This window comes from Heloderma suspectum, chromosome 6, assembly GCF_057233095.1.
Source record: "Heloderma suspectum isolate Gila_16-S chromosome 6, 16-S_ref, whole genome shotgun sequence".
In the NCBI taxonomy this organism is placed as follows: domain Eukaryota; kingdom Metazoa; phylum Chordata; class Lepidosauria; order Squamata; family Helodermatidae; genus Heloderma; species Heloderma suspectum.
The window spans coordinates 6,090,811-6,113,889 of NC_139463.1; the positions used below are offsets into that span (position 1 = coordinate 6,090,811).

The 23,079-nt window shown below is 46.3% G+C and overlaps 1 protein-coding gene across 5 annotated transcripts in view; it reads right to left on the reverse strand.

Moving 5' to 3' along the window:
• Positions 1-2,192: 2,192 nt before the first annotated feature.
• Positions 2,193-23,079, reverse strand: part of DIXDC1 (DIX domain containing 1) — a 102,699-nt gene continuing 81,812 nt past the window's right edge. For 2 of the 5 annotated variants that reach the window (XM_084803488.1, XM_084803486.1), the window contains 13 exons: positions 18,914-19,003; positions 18,759-18,812; positions 16,990-17,040; positions 13,807-13,911; positions 12,869-12,922; positions 12,437-12,529; positions 12,281-12,352; positions 11,507-11,593; positions 11,147-11,308; positions 9,716-9,776; positions 7,533-7,641; positions 7,256-7,364; positions 2,193-5,993 (listed from right to left, as the gene is read on the reverse strand). In XM_084803488.1, coding sequence (XP_084659614.1) covers positions 5,913-5,993; positions 7,256-7,364; positions 7,533-7,641; positions 9,716-9,776; positions 11,147-11,308; positions 11,507-11,593; positions 12,281-12,352; positions 12,437-12,529; positions 12,869-12,922; positions 13,807-13,911; positions 16,990-17,040; positions 18,759-18,812; positions 18,914-19,003 — 1,128 coding nt within the window. In that variant the 3' untranslated portion in view covers positions 2,193-5,912. Of the gene's footprint in view, positions 5,994-7,255; positions 7,365-7,532; positions 7,642-9,715; positions 9,777-11,146; positions 11,309-11,506; positions 11,597-12,280; positions 12,353-12,436; positions 12,530-12,868; positions 12,923-13,806; positions 13,912-16,989; positions 17,041-18,758; positions 18,813-18,913; positions 19,004-23,079 lie in introns of all 5 variants that reach the window. The other 3 variants (XM_084803487.1, XM_084803484.1, XM_084803489.1) reach the window with 2 other exon arrangements.

A 23,079-nucleotide genomic window follows, 5' to 3' on the forward strand; every position in this document is an offset into this window, starting at 1 on the left:
AAATGCTATGAACAAATAAAGGTAGCACCCCAGCAAGCAACGGCTAGGGTGGATGCTCGGCTTGCATGCTTGTGTTAAACGAGTGGGCCCTCATGCACAGCAAATACATTGAAATGTGAACGGGCATACATGGAAGGCTTACATGAGGACATGTTTTTCCAGTGCTCATCCTGTGTAGAGCAGACTTTAAGGTTTCCAGCTAACCAGCAGGAGGAAAGCAAACCACCAGCTTAGCCCGCTCCTGCGCTGTTACCTACATGCAGAAATCACTCCAGGTGTGAAGCTTTTCATGGCACCACAGAGCTCAACATGATCAACACCTGCTAATGTCTGTGGAACAAACTCCTGTTACAAAGGGACAGCTACAGGGCTCAGTCCAAAAGGCAGCATCCTGACACTCATTTAGTTTTACATTTTCAAAGGAAGTAATTAAGGTGTAACTTCGTCCTGTGATCCCGAATAGGTGCTCTTGCTTAAGGACATAAGACAGGCCTCACTTGGGAAGGCCCCGTAGCTCACAGCACATGCTTTGCCTGCAGAAGATGCCCTGTACAATCCTGGCATCTCTGATTTCAGGTACCAGGTGCTGCTGGGAAAGACCTCCCTGTTGCCCACCAGAACAGAACATGCTGGGCTAGATGGTCTCAGCGGGCTGTTTCCAATCTTAGTTTAAGTTACGTCTCCTTCATTTCAGTAGGTCTACTCTAAGCTGAACTAACATTGGATACAACCCAGTATCAGGGAGCTGTTGTGATCAGGATCAGACCAAAGACCACATCAATTCAGCATTCTTTGCAAGAAACCTGGCAACCCTAGGTGGTCCACCAGAAATTCTCACAGCAAGGATTATTGTCTGTCTTTCCATATATAAAACACACACACGTACAAACATAGTGATGAAAGTCCCAGCAGTAAATTGTACTCACTCACTGTCATTCCATACCCAAACAAATACAAACACACAGCTTTCATCACGTGTAAACTGCACTCATTTACTTTGCAACAACCTGTCTTGCACAGGCGTCTGAACAAAGTGTGTTAGCAAACTGGCCACAATTGTTCCTGCTTTTAAAACTTAAGAATGTTTAATGTCCCAATGGATTTGGGTGAACGTACTACAGAATAGCTGTATATTAAACACATGTAGCAGCATTTACTGTCTCAATAGGCAGTTATTGGGAGGATGGGAGAGAAGATACTGCCCATGTAGGTAAGTTTTTAAAAGGCATCCTTTAAAAACTCCCCAAGAGGCAAAATAGGCTCAGTGATTTGGGAGATGCAACAGGGACAGTTAAGCTGGTGCAGTTGTGGAGTATATGAATGTTGTGCATTTTTATTTATAAAAATAAATAGTTCATATAATAAAATAGTATAGTTCATATACACAAATAATGTTTTATAATGATCTGGGTTTTTTTTCATGGTTAATTTTTCAAAATACATACAGAATCATACTGACAGAAACCTAAAGATATTAATGATCTGCATACAGGGGATCTAATAAAAAGTGTACCGCTGAACTAAGATTGGAAACCAGGCCTTTATCCAATAGGGTTGCCAACTTGTGATTAGTGGGTCAGTTAGGGTGGGCTTTAAGTGCTCAGGGGGCATAACCTGATGCTTGGGACAATTCAGGAATTGTCATTTAATTGAATTGAATTGCTCATTTAAATACCTGATGCTGAGCAAGCGTGTGTGGTGAGAAGCACAGGCCCTGGGGCAATTTCTTTCCACCAAAGACAGCTACAGCTTTCCACACACACCGAGTGCCACCAAGTATTAAAAGGCACACTGCAGACCGCGTACAATGCTACTGGCTCCTTGAAAACACATCTAAGAAAGTAGCTGCAGCTCCTCTACTTAACAGTATGTAGTCGGCAGCCTTTCATTACACAATTTCTTGCAAAGGAATGCAGCAGGCGACTTGCACAGATACATTTGGGTGGAAAGTTATCCTTCCCTTTGCCAAGACCTTCAGCTGCCCTCAAATCAGGATAGAAGCCCCCTTTCCCACACCACAGCAAGGCTGCACACCTTCTATCCGTTGCATCCTCAGCGGCTGCTGGTCTTTCCTCAGTACATCACACAGACACTGTACACATCTGTTTACATGCAGGAAAGATTTCTGCCATCCCCAATGCACCTGGAAAGACTCTCCCACTTCTTGCCCCCCAAAGAAACAAATCGGACTTGGTTTGCAAACTCTCTTTATTGAAGGTTGTTTTCCTTTAAAGTCCTAGTCCACAAATCCAAAATATGTCCAACTGTTTCAGCACACAAAGAAGCTTCAGGCCTCTCTTAGCGAGTACACAGGGAGACTGAGAGTAATCTTCACCTTAATAGCAATATTTGCGAACTTCAGCATTTCTATGCAAAATAGAGTATTTTATAAGTAGCTTGCATGGCTCGTGCTGCAAGGATATGAACCCAGAAGCAGAATTTGAAAAGGAAGCAGAACAACTCTAGGATGTTGGGGTATAAATCAGGTATAAAGAACGAGGATAAAATTAATAGGAAGAGAACTCCCTTCACCCTCCCTTTATAATCTCTTTTGGCCTCTGATTCCATGAATGATTCATATTACTCAAGGCCTATTTTATGCCTTGCCCTGCTCTCCTTACCCATAAAATGAGGAGAGGGTAAATAAACCTGGGACACATCTACACTACAAACTTATACAGGATTTAAACCAGATGTCAGGGCTTCCCCCAAATAATCCTGGCACTGTAGTTTGGAGGGTATGTGTGAAAGATTCATTGTTAGAGATGTCTAGGCCCTTTCCTGTGATTCTCCAAGGAGAGAGAGTGTAACTTAAACCAGTTTTAAGACAGTAGTGTAGATACAACCTCAGTGTTATTACTGCAGGAACAAAGTCAAACCAGAGGTACAGGTTACAACACTAATAAAGAGGACTGGGAAATATAAGCTGCAACTTCACCCTTAATACTAAAAGACCTGGGCTGCAATGCTGCATACTCTTAGAATAACTAAATCCCATCAATGACTGTGGGATTTAAACAGCCTTACAGCATGCAGGATTGCAACTAACCATAATCATTTTCGACTTTCCTGAGACGAACTTTCTTTGTCCTCTCTCCCTACTACCACCACATTTCTGGCTACGAGCCTGTACGATAGGGGAAAATTAATTCAATTTAAATGAAGTATGTTTGTGAAAAGCAGGTACAGGTCTGACCTTAAAGCACATCTCTTGCTGACATAAACTGGACAATTCTCTTTTCTTTCTTTTTTTTAGTAAAGATAATTCCATGCTGTCTTTTAGCAACTGACTCAAACTCATGCAACAGAGAAACCAGTAATCTCACAAGAGGAAGAACATTTTTCTTTATCCTGGGGGGACGGGATGTTTTCCCCTTATTAATAAACTCTCCCACACTCCCAAGTCCACTTTGCAGTTGCTGTTCTGAATAACAACAAAGACTGCACTCTGAATGCTAACAGCAGGAGCAGATGCTAACAAGTGCAGGGGTTAGAAAGGCACTACTGCTCTTTCTGTACACTTAGGGTGTGGTAAGACAAAAACCACATAAATGCTGCCTATACAAGAAATAGCGGGCAAAATATAAAACCATTAGGAACCTGTTACACCTTCATAGTAAAATAAAGCTAGTTATGGGAGCCACATGGGGCATTAACAGGATGCTGTATAAAACATTAGCATCCTCTAGAAAAATGGGTAAAGTACAGTACAATGTGTGTGCAGAAATATACAGGAAAAAAGCACTTGCACTGGTATAAAAATATACACTGTCCTTGAACTACAACAACAACAACAACATAAACAGATACAAAATAATTCCAAAAAACAGGAGCAAGTTTACAAAAAGGACGTTAAAATCTATAAAATGATAAAAGCCAAATTCTCCTTCAAACTTTCAGCCTCACATGAAAAAGACACAGACTGACTGACACACGGACATCCATTCAGAGTGTTCATGCATGCACCAAAGACATGCAGGCTTGCAGCACTGGCTTCAAAGTACTGTGCTGCGACGGAAGGAAGAGCGGAAAAGGAACATGGAGCTGGGCTGGTGGAGGCGGCAATCTGGGGTGGCTAAAAGGAAAATCAGGACTTCACCAAACACCATCTACTTTTCAGTTCAGCAACGCCAAAGCTGCACTAGCAGAAGATACCTCCTACGTGCCTAAGTTCAGTGTTTTAAAGCACAACTAGAAAAACAGAAAGTCCAGATCCAAGAAAAAGTACCACGTTGAATTAAACTGGGTGTGCTCATCCCTCAGTACTGACTGCGCTAACCCTGTAATAGCTCCAGTCTGCAGATCAGATTACCAGGGGACTAATTTGAGCATGTAGAGATGCAAGTCAGTGTATCCCAAAAAACTATGTTGGCATGCCCCCAAGGGTTTTCCCATAAAACCTACACGGTTCACTCCACTGTGTCTTACTGCTACCACCTCTGTCCAAATTTTTAATGCTCTGCGATAGAGGTCTTCAGTGAAGAGAGAGCAGAGTGAGTGTATGTGTGTACACTTTAGGGCCACCTCATGCAACTGCCCAGCTCAAGGTGCCTGCAGTGGATAAGACAAATGACAGACTCATTCACCACAAGCAGAAGCCTCCAGTTTTGCACGTCACTGCAAACACATTCAGGATGGGCTGAGCAGTGGTGGGAAAAACTGCAGATCCTGCTTGAAGAGAATAAGGCAGGTGACCCATTTGCCATAAGAAAGAGAACCACCTCCACAGGAAGAAGGAAAAAAGACAGCCACTGCAAGTGGGGCGGTTGTAAGCAACAGCTTTAAACCAGGCACCTGAAAGATCAAGTGCCTTGCCCTCTTTCTGCTCTCTTGAAGGTAGTTTCACACAGGCACCCCTCTCATGCCAGAAATCCTGTGATAAAACCCACATGAAACTGTCCCTGGTGAAGGGTTCAATGTGGTTCCACTGCTCTCCAACCTCAAATAAATATTCCAATGGCAACCAGAGATCCCAGTCTCATATGGGTGTTAGCACAGGCTTCCTGGAAAAGAGCTCAGCTAGTGGTTGGAGAAAAGCAGTATTGTGGATCAATCCTGAGCTGTGGAAAAACACAGAGAAGCTGCCATCTAAGGGTCTCAACCCTATACTTTCCTACTGTTTTGATTGGGGGAGAGACAGTGTATCAAAGAGCATCCAGAAATGCTTGGACAGGACACTGTTCTGCCACTTGATGAGACACGGAACTTTCTGTAGCCTTCTTTGCCGATACAAAAACAAAAATTGTTTCAAGTCTCAAGATTTTCAGGACAGGCAAGCAAAACAACAAAAGCAGAAGTCACCATCCCACTCTGCCCTGATGCTGCCAATTTGAGAATCTTTGATCTGGACCACATTCCAACCTGCTTGTCTTTCTCCAGAAGGTCCTGTTGGTTCCTGATGCTGACAAAATTGAGAGGACTTTGCTGCAGGGAAGTGTGTGGAGCAGAGAGTCATTTGGAATGATTGGTTGGCAAGAGCTCCTGATATGGAGAACGTAGCTGCAACAGCTCTGCCTGCCTCTGGAGGTCACAGTTTCTAGTTTTAGCCATAAGTGCAAGGTTTCTTGTAATACTGTATGCCACCAATGAAAGTTCTCTAGATTACTAACAGCAGTAGGAATGGGAGGCAGAGAAAAACACATAATTAAGGCCAACATTGACTGAATAAAGAGAGGTGGCTTGTTCCCCACAGTATGGGACTTTTGAACTTCACAACATTTGGCTGTGGAACTCAAGTGCCAGACATCCTTGCATGCGACAAACGTCACACTCATCATTTTGCAGAGAAGTCCATTCTTTTGTTTTGGCAGTTGGAGTCAGATGCATTTCAGTTCACATGCTTTTTGGTCAGTATCTGGCAAGTGCTCCAGACAGTGGCAGATCTTCAAGGTAAAGAGAGTTGAGGTGTCCAATTAGTTCTCCCCATGGTCCTCCTCCACCCATGCCACAATCTTCCCCTCCCACCCAGGTATGATGTCATCGTCATGGAAAACCTACAGGAAAAGCAAACAGAGATGCCCTTGTCAATGAAGCGAGGATCTCCACAAATGTTACGGCAAATGGCCCAACGACACAGGCTCTCTGAGTGAGAAGTGAGTTGAAGCTTTTCCCCGAGCACTTCCCGGGATGTGCTTTAAGTGGTCGAACACTGCCATGACAGAGCAGCTAAGAGAGCAAGCTGAGTGTTAGGAAGCCCCACTTCAAACTTGCCCACAACCATGGTCTCCCCGGGTGATTTTAGGGCAAACTACTGTTTTCTCAGCATTAGCTCCATATCTGAAAGATGGAGGTAATAAAACTAGCAGCTTCCTTCACAAGTCTGTTGTAACAAGGGCAAAGATAATGTTTGTGGAATACTTGAAATCCATACATAAACAATACTAATACTAATAATAAACCAATAAAAGTAAAATGATGATGATATGGTTCTCATGCTGACAGTTAATCTGGAGCTCAATGGGACAACCATTTATTAATGTCTTTCCTTTTTAAAGATGGGTTACTGATCCTGAGACACAATGACTTGCCCAAGGCCTTATACAGTGAGCCCACAGCAGAGAGGGACATGAAGCCAGATCTTCCAGACATGGCCCACCTATCTCTACTCACTCGCTCAGGGTGTCTATAAGGATTAAGAGAGACAGAAACTTGCCCTTCTTCAAATGGCATGCATTTTTTTTCGCACATTCTGCGGCATCTCACAAGTTTCCATCAGAGCCTTGTTCTGCGCACTAAGGGATGACTGGGGGGGCTTGTACGCATCTAGATATTCAGCAGCAATGTGCAAGTGGGTCCTGGCCCTATACACAACAGCCTAATTTTATTTAGGTGTTTTAATTACATCACTTAAGCTGAATACTGCCTTTTCAGCAAAATTGTCTCTGACAAGCCAAGTCAAAGGAGGGGGGGGATCCCAGAGCTTTGGCACTGGGAAAGCATTCAGCAGCTGATCTGTCTGGAAACTCCCTTTTCTTCCTGGAGTCCACAAAGGGTGGCTGTCGGACAGTCAGGTTATTTTATGCACATCCTGCAAACATGCCTTAGGGTGTGATTCTTCTCACCCCCAGCCACTGTGCCATCACTGACCTTTCTGCTCCTGGGCTTCCACTTCACAAGATACAGGCCAAGCGGGAGCACAGAGCCCCCAACCCACTGCTATTCTGACGCCCTCTGCAAGTGCATGGCACTGGTCATACAGCAACTGCACACACAGAACAAAGCTGGAAGTAAGCCCTAACTAGAGACCACCACATACCTCCTCCTTGACTGTGCCGAATTCTGGATCCAGGGCTTTGAAGTGATACCGGTGTGTTCCTTCCCGATCAATAGCTGCTTTAAAATCCCTCAGAGTCACTTCACCTAACCTGCAAATGCACAAGCGCAGAAAAGGGGTGTGTTGGCTTCACTGGAATGAGACGTGGCCTCTCCGCTGCAGCTCTCACAATGCGTGCTGGGAGACAGAATCCCGTGGAGGTGCACATTCCTACTAAGTCCCCTGTAACAGGGGCCCAACACTGAGCTGCTAGCCTCACCTCTTTGGTATGTTGACCATGAACGGTGTGAGGGAGCGATCCGTGAAGTAGAGCACTTTGGTGCAGGCACTGCTGCTCATTGCAGGGGTGCTGTGAGAATGAGGCAGTTCTGCAAAGGAAGGACGGAAAGAAAGAAAGAAAGAAAGAAAGAAAGAAAGAAAGAAAGAAAGAAAGGGTTTCAGCCACAACACAGTGAGATGACATCCTTCTCATTGTATTCAACTCCAAAAGCAGCTGAGGCCTGGGAAGGGAAACATGAGAGTCCACCCACTCTCAACAGCTAGAGGCCCCAACCTGACATAAATCCATGTTCACATATCTACAGAGGCATTAGTCTGTCACCAGACTAGGATTGAGGGATGCTCTTAGCATAATATGACTGGATTACACAGAATCCAGCCCACACATTACCTCTCCTGCTACACCAGGGGTGAGTAACATGCAGCCCACAAGTCACCCCTGCAAAAAAAAAAACCACTAGTAATGAAAACATTTTAGGGGGGAAAAGGTGTTTGTAGCGCTACAGAGTGCCCAAAATGTCAAATTTAGTTCACAGACAAGTTAAATTTGACCTTTTGGCACTCCGTAGTGTTATGGACAGCTTTTTTTCCCTCTTAAAAACATTAGCATTATTCTAGGTCGCCCAGCAGATTGCGGCCTATGGGGAGTCCAGGCGAAAGAAGGGCGCCCCTGCACTACACAGTCATTCTGTCTGCAACTTCTGGGGTTACTGGCAAAAATCCAGCCTATGAGAAATCAAGAATGTTTTCTTTGGCAAACTCAAAGCACCACTCTTGCTATGCCCCCACTGGCCCTAAAACCAATGCCACCTCCAGTGTGGGCAAGCAAGGGACCTGCATAGGAGGAAAGTGTGGGTGCATCTGCACTGGGGGTACATCTGCCTCCGCCTTTCGAAACGCCATGTGCGTGTGCCCTCATGCCACATCTGTACTGTCTTCCTATAAACAGGGAGCAGGGTCATGGGGTGTGGTGTTTTATGAACCAATTTAACCAGGAATTAGGCAACATGAAGCAACTTTGCTCATGAGTGTAAGGAAAATACTGCCACTGTGCCCAGCACAGTCTTCAGTGTAGATAAAGGTGGGCATGGATCACACACCCACAGACATCGGTTACGCCTGTTCCTCCCAGTCTAAAGAGCCCAATTCATTACCAGTTTGCTAATTCCCTTAATATACGGTGCTGGTTTTTTTTTACAGAGTGTACCGACACATAATAAAGCAGTTACTATATTGTAACGAAGGGTGGGGGGAGTTTTGTTCCCATAATTAGGACACAATCTTATGCATGGCTAGCCGGGGAATGCTAGGAGTTGTAGGACTTTTTTTTCTGTCTAAACATGCATAGGATTGTGCTGTTAAGGGCTAAAAACTTCAGTAAACAGGATGCCTAAATATCTGAGTCAAAACAATGATGGAAGAGCAAGGCAAAAACAGCCTGCACTACCAACCATGGCCACTAGAGGACAGGACTTGCTTGGAGTAAGCCACATAAGGTATCTGAAAAGAATGTGGTGCTTTCCGCTTGATCTCAAGAGAGTAAATATTAATTGTGGCTATTGATTATTTATACTTCAGTAATGTCCAGGGACTGCAGCAGTTCCCTTTGTGCCAACAACTATACCTAGACAGGCTTCTAGAACCAATCACAGTTGGTGAAAGAAACAGTCAAAGACGGGGGAACAGGGAGGAGGATGAGTGGGCGATGGGAGTGCCAAGCAAGGCTGCCCTGTTTTGCCAAGAGCAGCACTGCTCAGCAGCCTCTTCCCAGTATCCCAGTAACCTCTGGGCTTTTCTACACGAAGCTATTAATCCGCTGCATCTACTTTTGGTTACACTGCAGAATCGGGATCTGAGCACTACACAAGGAGCGTTTCCTCTCCGGTTTTGCCACTACCTAACCTCTGCATGGCATTGTGATGTAGCAGAATAGCACAAATACACAAATGGAAAAGGCATTTTCTTTTGGTTTCAGAAATAATACCTCATTTTCCCAGTTCTAAAAAAACTCGCTGAAGGTGCTGTTTAAAAACAGACATGAAACTGGAGGGTCCTGTAAACAACCACGATTAGGGAATGACAAGCACACAATAAATGCCCCATATACAAAAGCTCTCCGAAGCAGAGCACTCCTAACTGGAATAAGAGAGGGACTGCACTCACTGGAGGGCCAGGAGTCTCGGTACTCGTTCGTTGCATGGCTGGCAGGTGACTTCCCTCGGACCTGGAGAGGGAAACCAAAGGAATGAGGGAGAGACACTCTGCACATGCCCACTCTCTTCTCTGCTGTTTGAAGAAACCGAGGGCAAGATTGGCTTGAGCATGGAATGCTCTTGTCCGGGTTATATTTCAGGGAGGCTTGGAGGACCGCTATGAACCCCTGGTTGAAGGGTCTAAATCAGCCTTTCCTGACCGGGTGCCCTCCAGATGTGCTGGACAACTCCCATAACCCCTAGCCAGGGATTATGAGAGCTGTAGCCCAACACATCTGGAGGGCACCAGTTTGGGGAGGGCTGGTCTAAATGGACTGTTATGATGTGCGTCCATTTACTGCCCTTGCGTCACTGAGCTTACCAAGGATCATAAAGGCCCGAGAGACTGCAAGGTTTGAGCCAGACATCAGTTTTGCCTGCTGAGCAACAGTTGCACACACACGAAGCTCCAACTGAAAGGTCACCGGAGAGAAAAATAACAGATGGGGCACACTGATTGAAAGGCCTAGCGCAAGCGTGCACACTGCTCGGAGACAAAGGGGCCACCCACTGTCGTAATGCCAGCAAGAGCCTGCTCAAAAATGACCCCCTCCCCACAAGGACAACAACTGGTGAGACAAGGGATTAAAAAGCCCTACAGCAAGGGCTTTCTAATGGAGGCTTTCTAGCAGCTTCACAGCTGTCTCCAGACTGTAATCGAGTCGCCCTCAGAGCATCCTAGAGGGGGGAGCTCCAACAGGAAAGGGCCAAGAAGTCTGTCAAAGGGCATGTGGCAAGCTGGAACAGTCATGGGAGCCAAGAGCATGAACCAGCACGTGTCTGGCATAACACAGTCCAAATGCTACTATGCTATGACACCCCAAGCCCACTCACCTCAGCTCCTTATCTTAATATCCTCCATTAACCACAAAACCAGGAACAGAAGTCAGGACTCCCAAACTTCCACCACCTCCTTCCCACCCCTCTCCCTGACACTATCTAGAAAAAACAGAGCTGACATTTAAATTACTGTGGCTCAACATGCATCATCAGCTCCTCTGACACAACGATCCCTCCAGGGTCAACCCAGGGTTGCACAGGCCTCCCCCTTTGTCATAATGTCAATTTCTCCTACAACTCTTTCACAGAGTGCTTTTCTGGGTCCACAGGAAACACAAGTGCCCGGAGCTGAGCCTACGCCAGCCCCTCACCTGCCTGCATGGCACAAAGGGAACACAGCCAAGCCAGCAGTGGCACACCCTCCACGCGAGCTCAAGGTGTTTATGGAGCCACGATTCCTCCACGCAAGCTGCGCAGGTGGACCCCCAAGCCTCACACACTGCAGGGGAAGGCAAGAGCCACCCAGGTTCACTAGTCCATCTGACCCAGCAACACCTCTTACCCTTCTCTCCTGCCTCTTTTGCACCTCCATGCGGTGCAGTCTCTCCATCAAGCTGGAGATGCCCTGCTCCAGGCTGTCGATGGTGTGGTGCTGTGGGTCGTGGCCACTGAAGCTGTTCCGCAAACTGCGTAGCGCCTCGCGTACCAGCTGCAGGTCGTTGGTCTGTCCCGGAGACCAGGAGAGGTCAGAGAAAGCAGGAGAAGACTGCCTGACTTTGCAAAGAGCCTTCACCCTGCACAGCCCCCAAGTCCCTCAGGGCTCATCACCTCTCTGCCCACCCAGCAGTTGGCTTGCACAGCCAAGGGTGCTCCACGGAGCACTGAGAGAGGGCCTCTCAATATGGAGCCAGAAAGTACTTACCCCTCTGTGTGCTGTGGAAGCAGCTCCTTTTCCTGATGTCTGGAGGAAGCCATTGCTCTGGGAGCCATGGTCGCTGTAGACGATCACCTGCTTTGCAAGACAGACAGACCCTTTTGTGGCAAGGCCCTTGTCACAGGCAGTTCTCAAGGAGACAGCGCTATGTAGGAATTCGGGTACCGGCCTCATTTGCCACCATTGATCCAGGGTAAAGATGGACAGAACGTTTTTAAAGCAGTGGGGCCCACATTTGGAAGCACCTTTGCAGCAGAAGCCAACTGTGCATCATGCTGATTGGCGGGTGCCCTTAATGTCACCAAGCAACCCCTCTCTCCCAAATTCCCAGAGCTGTTTTGCACTTAAGATGAAATATTCCCCCCTTGTTAAATTAATAAAGTGACAAATGAGCTGAGTAAAGGTACACGTGGTGAATTTGTTAAAAAGGCAAAGAACCTGCCTGACGAATTGGGGGGGGGGGGTGGGAGCCTGGCAGCAGAGCCACTGTTAATCTGCTAGCCTGCACATCAGTCAATTCAGCTGCAGAGCCAGGAGAAGAGGAGCGGAACCCACAGCTGAGGGTCTTGCTGTGCGTCCCATTTTTATATTACGTCTGTCTTGATCTTGTGATTTTGCTGCTGTCTCCACTGCAGCACAGAGGTTTGTGCTGGAACCGCAAAAACAGCACCTGCAAAAGGCAAGCTGTGAAGCTCTGTCCTCTTTGTGCCAGGCACACGGAGGCTTGGCGTTGCTGCTTCCCCAAAGCAAGGCACCACGTACCTCCTCTGCGCCCTTCTTCGTGCACTGAGCCAGAAGGGCCTCTTTGTGCCCCAGCTCTCGCTCCAACTCTGCCTGCGAAGGGAAGGGGGGGGGTCAGCAAGCAACACGGCCAGGAGGGGGGCTGGGGCTGGAGGTGGGGGCATAGGGTGTCAGTACCTGCTGATAGCTGGCCTCGGAGAGCTGCCGCAGCATTTCCTCCACCTTGGCCTGGTGCTGGTGTAAGTGCCGATCCTTCTGGCCCAGCTCCTTCTGCAACATAGTGGGAATTGGGGTCATCAGCAGGGGAAGGAGGCTCACGCTGGAGGGGAGCAAAGTTGGGGGCAAAGGTCAGCACAGTCCACATAGCTCTTGCAACGTGGCTTTCTTTGGGGGAAGGGAAGCTTGGCTGGGCCCTGGTGTACTGTGCTGCATGGATACTGTAGGAGCTCGGCCCAACAGAGCCCAGGGATGAAGGGGGGGGCGGTCAGAAACACACACATGGTATTACAGAGGCACGACAAAGACTTCCGGGTTACCATATCTCTATGTTGCAGGGATGACCTCCCCAGCCCCAGCCCCAATGCTGGCAAGGAAGGAAGATTCCCTTACTTTGTATTCTGCCAGGAGTCGATTCCTCTCTTCAACCTTCCTCTGTAGATCGGCCTGTACAAGTAACGTTTTGAACACTGAGCCTGGTGTGCAGCTTGTATCCCCAGATGCCAGGGACCAGGCACAGAACTCAACATGAACCTTCCTGCTCCCCTGTACAGCAGAGGGGACAAGAGCAACATGTGCCATTGGTTCTCCACTTCCTTGCCCCTTCCCTATCCATGGTGGATTCCTCAATGTAGAATTTAAGCAACACGTCAACAGGTGTGGATCTGGCTCAGCTCTGACACTGAGCTGATGCAGGGCTAAGCTTTTCTTTGGAGGCCTCTCTGGCATGGCATGCTTCCCTTACAGCACACTAGGACCTGGATGTGCAGGATGGCTGGACGAAAAGACTTGCAAATCTGTGCCAGCCTCTACGGCCAATGGTTCTAGGAAAGCATTTCTCCCTTCCCAGCAGAGTTGGGAAATACAAAAGACAACAGACACAGGGAGGTGATGGAGTATGGAAGACATTAAATAGGCCCCTGCATTTGTAGCAGTTAACTTTCCCATGTAGTCTTGTTACTGTTGGCCTTCCAGCTCCCCAAGCATATTCTCAGCATATTCTCCCTCAACCTGCAGTGCCTCCTTGTCCCACTGAAACACAAGAACTTACCTTATAACATGTCATACCGTCCACCTAGCCCAATATTGTTGACTCTTCCTGGTAGTGGCTTCCCAGTGTCTCAAGCAGATGTTTTCCACATCACCTGTTAGTTACCTGATCCTTTATGATCCTTTATGTTGGAAATACTGGGGGAATGGACCCTGGGCATTCTGCATGCAAAGCATGAACTCTACTACTAAGATACGGTCCCTGCCCCAAACCCCGTAACTTCCAGTCTCTGCAGAAGAAACCTCACATGCGAGTCTGCAACACAAAAGGACCCACTCACGTTTTGGCTATGCAGTTCTTCCTTGTCCATGCTGGTTCTCAGCAACTCTTGCTTTAGCTGAAGAATCAGAGTATCCTGCTGGGCCAGCCGCTGCTGCAAGGCATCCTGGGGAAATAAGCGCGCCATCTTAAGGCTGCAATCCTAAGCACACATGCTATGAAGCAAGTCTAACTGAACTCGGTGGGACTTGCTTCTGAGGAAGCACACTTCTAGTCACAGTGTACGCAAACTACAACATGATGGATAAACAACAGAAGGGAGCGGGAAAGGGAGTGCAACAGGCCAGTGTACAGTGGATGGTTCTTAGCACCGAAGGAACAACCCAGGTGAGCCATTTAGACTTAACTCCAGGATCCCACAGCCACCACCACTGTTGAGCTCCACTTCGGCCAGTTGCCAGCATCTCAAAAGGTACCCCGGTGGTTGCGAAGGTAGTTAAAGTGAAGAAATACAGGCAGGAAGATATACCCTTGCAGATGCTGTTGGGTGGCACAGAGTCAACTCCTACTATCATCACCCAACTTCCATCTATGCCATCCACGCACCAGAAAAAGGCAAATATCAGCCAGAGCTGTAGAGCTAAGAACACGACATTTTGAATATCGCTGTACAAAGTTTCTTGACAGTGCTCTCTACAGGCTTAACTGAACATAATGGCCTTGTTCTCACAAACTGCAAATGAAGTGGTAAACCTGTGTCCAGGTTGTATCACTTCAGACTGCAGGTGGGGGCTCATGATTGAAGGCTCCTCTGTAAAAAAAATAAACAAATATTTTTTCACACAGAAAACTGGCATGTCAGGCTAGGCTACAACACATCTCCCTGGCACACTAGTTCTCTCCATGCAGGTTTAAAAAAAAATTAATAGAGGATCATTCAATTATGTGGGCCCCACCTGTAGTCTAATGTGGTACAGTCCAGACAGAGGCTTATTGCCTTACCTACTGTTTCTGAGAACTAGGCCTATATTAGGGGATCAGTCAGGAATGTGATCCCTAGTGATCCTGTTTTTGTTTTTTAAAAGTTCAACATGAGGCTCAGCTCTCTTCCTCGAGAGGTCTGAATTTATATTACTAAAATTGCCCTTTACTCCAGCATAGGAGGAATAGCTTTGTGAGGAAAATAGTCCTGCAATTCTATGATTTCTGGCTGAGCCAGGGAGTATTTCCACAGCTCTCGTTTCATGTTTCTGTGAAGGCTATTCCTCTTTGGATCATTCTCACAGGTTTCTTCTTACGACAACATCAAGCATGGAAGCAGCACTAAAAATACCTCTTGCTCTGGAGCCAATTATCACATGGCTGGCACAGCAAGATGTAGATCTGAGCAAGCAGGGATATAAACAAGCTGGAAATGGCCAAGCACAGCACTTGGATTAGCTGCAGATCCCTTGTATGTCGCCCCTCTAGGAATGGTCTGATCCATGAAGCCAAGCCGCAGCAATTTTCTTCACCAGACAGCACATCAGGAAAAGGTAGATTCATTTAATCATATGCCCAAAGCAAGCACTGATGTTTGCAATTGTCATGCCATGGGAAGGTGACCGGACCAGCTTGTCCAACAAGTGTTGGCTGCTAGTCCATTGCTTGATACACCCCTACGGACAGCTTGATTCCACCTGATCCCTGGTACATGGAAAACTGCAAAGAGAGCACTTACTGGGGACATCAGTTGTCTGAATTCACCCAAATCCCCAGCCTGAATATCCTGTTCTCAGGGTTAGGAAAGTATTTCAGCTTCCTAGGTTCTGTATCAGCACCTTATCTTTTGCCAGCAGTCTTGTGGGGGGGATGGAAAAAATACCACAGTTCTTACAGGCTAACTTCAAAAATGTCAGGGGCCTAACAGTCCAGCCCTGCCTATTTCAGCATGTCTCTTAGAAACTGAGCCCCAGAGCAAAGGCTACTTCCAGGCCAGCATTACAGACTGCTTGCAGAACCCCATGCCAGCATCAATAGGAGTACGTGTAATCAGACACATAAATCAGCATTTGCACATTCAGCACCAACGCAAATGTTGCTCACATTGACTTCACATTTTTTCTCAGCTATTCTTCACATTTTAATTTCCCCCTGGACAATGCACCCACTGGGAAATGGCAAGCACAGCAGACAGAATGCTATGAACAAGAGAAGATGCTCAGGGCTTCCAAGAAAAGACGCTAACAGATTCTTGGGGAGAGCAGTCTATCTTCTTGCACATTTATGATCTGGAGGACATTACAACTAGGTGCATACCTTTCATCTCATTCACACATTGCAACATATACTGGTATTATGAAACATTTATCTTCCTGGATAGAAGTGTCTTTGCCCACCACTCATATAGTCCAAGCTGGGGGAACTTCTCACTCTCGAACTACAAAGTTCGGTCTGCAATGCGGGGGGGGGGGGAGTTAACTGTATATCACATAATGTCAGTATTGGCCCTGTGGGAATGACAGATCCAGAAGTAGAGTAAAAGATTCAAGACCCCCAGTCTGCTGCTTTTCTCATGAGGAGAATGGAAGTTGCAAGTCCTCACTGGTTCTTCAAGACAACATTCTCGCAATATGCAGTGGGCATCACTGAAGAGATTCCAGAAGTTCAAGGGGACACCCTCCAAGCAAGTTTTAATGTGTTGTAACTGGGTCAGGAGGTGGATTTTTCCACGTGTGTCAGCAGGTGAGTTTTTCCTGCTACCAGTTTGGCTTCTTATTTATTTACATACCAAATGTATATGCTGCCTAATACCAACATTCCCTGGGTGGCTTATAGCATCAATAAAATGTTAAAATACAACCATCAACCATAAAACATTAGAACAGCAGATATAAAACAGAATTTAAAACACTTCAGAGTTTTTAAGCAGTCTTACAAGGCCCAGGAAAATAAAAAGGCATTTTCCTGGTGCTGAAATGACCACAAAGTAGGTACTAGGCAAACCTCTTTGCTAAGAGCTTTCCACAGCTGGGCTGCCGCCACTGAAAAGGCCCTCTCTCCTTAGCAGCAACTGCCTCAATACCTCATTTGGTGGGGGGCACCTAGCGAAAAGCCTCCAAAGATGCACAGAAGTACAGAAAACCTTTGAAAAGAATGTGTGATCCAATGTTGGAGATTGGATGAGCTATTTCTGTGTTCCTCTTCTGACTCCACCGAACTACAATAATAGGCAATGTTCAACAGTAAATCCTTCTTTTCTCACCTTTACTCCCTGCAGGTTTCGAGCTTCTTGTTTATGCTTCTGCAACTCCTTCTGCAAGACCAGTGAAGTTAGGTTACTATGACATCTCCACAACATCACCTCAAAATCAACCCCATCTCTTCCATCCCTTCAGAGTTCATATTTCTCCCTCCCCATGATTTAAAGAAAGCCTTTCTTGTGCCTGAAAAATCAAACAAAATTTTGGAGCAGGACCTGTTTTAATGAGCCCAGAGAAACCAAGAAGAAGAAATCAATGTCAGTGTTAATGCCCATTTGGACATCCACTGCTGTCTTAAGCACTTGACATTAAATGGCAAATGGGAAAACCATCAATCCCTCAAATCTCTCTTTCAGCTCAGTGCTGAGAATGCAACTTCCAGTGATAGTCCTGGGCTTGCAGCCAACTTCTGTGCAGGCCCCAGATGAAGCAGACCTGACAGGATTGGCTTTTTTTTCCTGAGCTGCTTTATCTCGCCAATGAAAGTGTGTTTACCTTCAGACATGGTTAGAAATCTTAACTATTGCCCTGGTTAGTTACCCAGCTATAGGGCAACTTTCACAGATAATCCAGTTTCAAGAATGCCTTGAACAACATATATGAAGTTGGGCTTACTTCACTCAGTTGCTGAAAAGAGATGTCAGAATGGGCAGGGGAAGAAAAGAGGGTACAGAAATTTGAACAGCAACAATCATATGGTGGAAGCAATGAAAGAATACAGAATGCCATGACTCCAGTGGAACCCAGTACAAATGTTTCATCCTTATAGTTATACAGGAAAACCTGAAAATACGGCAGTTTATTTTTATCAATTTGTAAAGAGACCTAGTGGGATACTGAGAGTGCTATATTTTCTGGGGTCAGGCATGCTATTTCAGCTGCTTCCGAACTCCATAGTCCAGGCCTGGTCCCTGACAGTCTGAGCAGCTGACACGGTCCAGGGGCATCATGGCCTATGCAGTTTGTACAGCTGGCTTCCCACGATGAGTGCAAGGGCATAACAGAGGGAAACACTGCTGCCTTTCTGTGGTGGAAGATATCCTTTGTTCCTGATTGTACACTACAGCCACTGATACGATCCAGGGAGAAAACATGTGTGAGATAGCCTCATTATGAAAATTTGGAAGCCTGAACTTCCATGTTTGATCCAAAGTGCTTTCAGAAATTAAAAATAATGACTGTGCAGAAAAGCCCATCATTAGACTTAGGGTTGCTTAAATGATGGTTGCCCCCTCTTTCCACCATAACATAGCAAAGATCACACTTGCAAACAGTGATCAATGCTACATGTCTCCACAATGCCTGCAGCAGGCCCTGCCAAAACTTAGAACCCCCTGGCCCTGGGCAGCTTTTGTTTCCTGGACTGAGCATTCAACTCCTCCCTTGTAAACACAGGTGTTCCACTGAGAAGTGAAAAATGCAAGTAAACAAAGTTTCCCATCTCACATATTTATTTGTTAGGTATATCTCTTGCTCTTTGACCATCAAGTGCACAAAGTGGCTTACAATATTTCAGAATACAATTTTAAACTTCTCCCCCCACCCTCATTCCCAGCACCAAGGCTCTCAGTACCCCCCTCCCTGCATTATGTAACTGATTAAAGAATACAGATGTCATTATCCTCTCATCTCCAAAGACTATGCCCACACGCTTCCCTAATGGTCCCCAAATGTTAGCACCCTTATGATGCTGGCCCCAAAGCTGCTGAGTTTTATAGTGTCCCAGGAGCCAAAGAAGCCCATCCTGACTGTCTAGCTGGCTGCCTCTTACCTTTAGCTCCTGATTCTCCTCCATGCTCTGGTCCAGTCGGCCTCGGATTATGATCTGAATGCAAAATGTGGCAGTTATTTGCCAGTGCCTGAACAGAAATAACACACAAAGCAGTCTCAGAATGGAACTTTGGAAGAAAAGACATTCCTACTCACCAGCTGCTCTTCGGGGCAGACCTCCTGTTCACAAAGGACGAACGATCCTTCTTGCTCATCCTCAGGTAATGACCCATTGAGAAGCAAGGCCTGGCAAAACAACAATGGCAAAGGGAAATGCCTAATCAGATGCCTCCATGGAAACCACCGGAGAGAAATTCAACCCCTTCTGGAGAGGATCAGGCTGGGATGAGAGACTAGTCTGCTTCGACAACTGGAGCCTAACTGCGCAAAAATGGATTCTATCCCCAATGACATTACAAACAAAAATTTTAAGGGAAGGAGAGAGGCTGCTGCTTCAGATCAGGCCCTTCTGGAGCCAAAACTGAAAAATATCCAGGAGAGAACAATACAGACACCAATAGCCTGTTATCAGCAGTGCGAAGGTCTTCACTTATCATCTGGCTTGCTAAGAACATAAGAAGAGCCGTTCTGGATCAGAACAACAGTCCATCTAGTCCAGCATTCTGTTCACACAGTAGCCAACCAGCTGCCCATGGGAAACCCATATGTAAGACATGAATGCAATAGCACCCTCCCAGTCATGTTTTCCAGCACCTGGTGTACATAGGCGTACCACCCCTGATACTGGAGGTAGCATATCGTGACCACGACTAGTAGTCATGGATAGGCTTATCCTCCATGAGAATCTTATCTTACCTCCATTAACAGTCTTATTCTGCTTCCTTTAATCTGTCCTGAATCTCCCACCAATCAGCTTCATGGGATAACCCCAGATTCTAATATTATGAGAGAAGGAGAAAAAAGTCTCCCAATCCACTTTCTCCACACCACACATAATTTTGTACACCTCTATCATGTCTCCGCACACTCAACTTTTTTCTAAGCTAAACATTCCCAGATGTTGTAACCTTTCCTCATAGGGGAGTTGCTCCAGACCCTTGATCATTTTAGTTGCCCCTTTCTGCACTTTTTCCAGCTCTACAATACCCTTTTATAGCTGCAGTGACCAGAACCGTACATAAGGATGTCGGAGAAATCTGCCAACAGAACCAAATGAGTTTGGATTTTCATGAATCCAACCCACAGATTCCACAGCAGACCAGCTTCCAGGGGGGAAGTTGGGCAGACTTTGTGGACTCATGGACAGTTTTTCTAACTTTCCCAAATTTTGTGCAATTTTCATCATAGAAAAATATGCAAAATAAAAAACCCAGCCAAAAATGCACATTTTCCCCATAGGCTAAAGCATGAAAATGCACATCTGGGGGGATTTGCACATTTCACATATGCGAATTTGCACAAATGTGCATTAGCGCAAATGTGAACTTGCACAAATTTGGAAACCAAAAAAAAATCAGATCCCGTGGATGGGCAGACAACAGAGCAAAAGGCACCTGACAATCCACGAAACACAAACAGAACAGATTTTACCTAATCTGTACATCCCTAACTGTACACAGCATTCCAAATGTGGGTGCACTATCAAGCTGTATAAGGGCATTATGATACTGGCAGTTTTATTTTTGATTCCTTTCCTAATTACAGCTAACTTGGAATTTGCCTTTTTCGCAGCAGCCACACGGTGGGTTGACATTTTCGTCGAGCTGTCTACCCCAACCCCAAGATCTCTTTCTTGGTCAGTCACTGCTCTGTCTATACTTTAAAGGTTTACTACCTTTTTACTCTGCCCAGTGAAGAGTTCTGTGAAATCTTGAAAGTTTGTGTACTGCTATTAAAGAGAAGGAGCGAGTGGATTTTAATTTTAGGAACAAAGGAAGCTGTCTTGTACCAGGCTAGATGGTTGGCCTGTCTATCCCACTGTCATCTAGTCTGACTGGCAGCAACTCTCCAAGTACAGGCAGGGGTCTTTCACATTACCTGCTTACCTGATCTTTTCAACTGGAGATGCTGGGGACTGAACCTGGGCTGTAAGCAAAGAGCGGACTTTGCCACAGTCCCTCCTTTAATTACTTCGTGTATCCATCCTTTGGACTTTCATGTCAATTATTAGTGTCCATGGATTGGTTCCTAGTTGGATGCACCATTCCTAACAACGCTATTCAGCTGTACAACCATATCCCTCTCGTCCCATTTCTGCAAGTTAAAATAGTTATTGCTTGGGAGACTAAGCATGATAAAGTTGGATCCATCCGCTTGACTAATCAAGAGGTTTCTGTAAACCTTTCAACCAACAGGTGTATTTCACAGAACATTTGGAGTTTGCAGATAGGGTTATGAAGACAGCTGTATTCACCCAGACAGCTTCCATGCTTACACGTTCCTAAGCTAGTTCAATGGAAGGTAATCAGGGGCCCCTCCAGAAGGAAAGAAACCCCACATCTCCGTTAGCACTTCATAGAGTTTAGAGATGGCCTGTATATAACATGTCTGTGGTGGTCCTATGTAGAACTTTTCCTAGCCAAATTGATCTTTTACTTCCCTATGTTTTTACAAAATTATATGGCTGAAAGGTTTTTCCTGCACAGTTGGAATGTTCATAAACACTCCATGGCCTTTAGCCTACTGTGTTATTAGAAGTGGGACTGGCAACAAAATGTTGCACCATGGAGCACTCCTGTTCAGGGTTCCAGCTAGTGAGCAATGCCCTTTCCCAGCATTCCCATTCTACGCCCCGCTGCCCCGCCACACACACACACACACAGGTTTTCAGTTCCCTCCCCCTTCAATAGGCAGTCAACATTCTCTGGCTAGTGGGCAAATTCAATCCTCATTAGGTTGTTTTGGGGGTCCCCAAAACTCTGGCAGGAAACAGGAGCCGGCAAGCGTTTAAATAGGGAGGCTGCCAGGCAAGAAGTGGCCTTTATCTTGCAGACAGGATTTATTTTGACTTTTGATTCCAGAGAGAGGGCTGGAAGTGAATACAGCTGTCCTTTGGCAGGGACAGCACAACTGAGATCCAGAAAGTCCATGCTCCAAAGGCCACCGGTTTCATACTTCAGCTCAAGGGGTGGGGTGGGCGACCCTGGCAGAATGCCAAGCCCTTACCCATTTGTATTCCACATTGCCCAAAGCTCCAAAAGTTTGCCCAGCAGGATATCTAGTCAGGGCTGCTACTTGTCAGGCTTCCATAAGGAGCTCACTAAGCCCTGGAACTTCAATCAAACCCTCAAGATCTAGAGGCTTTAAAGGGGAAAATTGACTATTCAGATCCAATTTCCTGGGAAGCGGGATCAGCTGCTTCCTCCCTCCTCCTGGGAGATAAGGGGTAGCAATGCCAGGCAGCTGCCATCCCCAATACCAGCTGCCTCCTTTGGCTCCCAGAGCACAAAAAAATAAAGAGGGGTGTGCATGAACTCAGCAGGTACATCAGGCCACCAAATTTCACCAGGGCACCAAACAGTCCTGCTGCCTCCTTTTAAGCCTTTTGTGTCTCCTGTTCACAGGCCAGTAGCAAATGCACCCTCCCCGCTTGCACTGCCTGATGCTGCGAGGACAATGCTGCCTTTGTTTACTCATATCTAAACATTTACAATTCAAAACCAGCACAGTTCCCAGAACAGAACACCCTGTTGCTCAACAGAGTTCAGAGTCTTTGCCACAAGGAGCAAAGTGCCTGATCTTCCCACAGAGAGGCAGAGAAGAAAGTGGCTCAGGTAGCCAGGGGCGGGCCAGAGGTGGAGCAACAGCATCACAGTTCTGCACCAAAAACCTGTCAGGAAAAACATGAACAGTGCAATCCTACGCATGGTTGCTCAGAAGTCCCACTGTGTTCAGCAGAGCTTACTTCCAGGTAGAAGCACGCTGGATTGCAGCCCAAATTTCACCATTTACCTCAGGCTTCTTAGAAACCTTGATTTTTTGTGCCCCTGAGCGACTACTTGAATTCCAGCACTTTGATCTGCTGTTGATCCGAGGAAGGTATCACCTCCTTTGTTCTAAAGGTCTTTTTATATGTCCCTTTTTTCTTTTTCTCTTTTTAGCAGAATAACATGTACCTGGTACCCACTCAATATGCACAGCCCAGACCTCTTCACCCGAGATCACACTTCTGGCATAGGGATACCACATTTACCCAGCACTCTGCATCTGGGAGAAGAACAATGCATCACCAAGATGGTGCATCCAATCACTCCTTGCAAATTATTGAGAACATAGTTGGTGTGGTGAATTATATAGATCCCTCCTCTCCTAAGCCCAGTGCCAGCACCATTTTGTGAATGTTTACTGTGCATCTTGTGTGT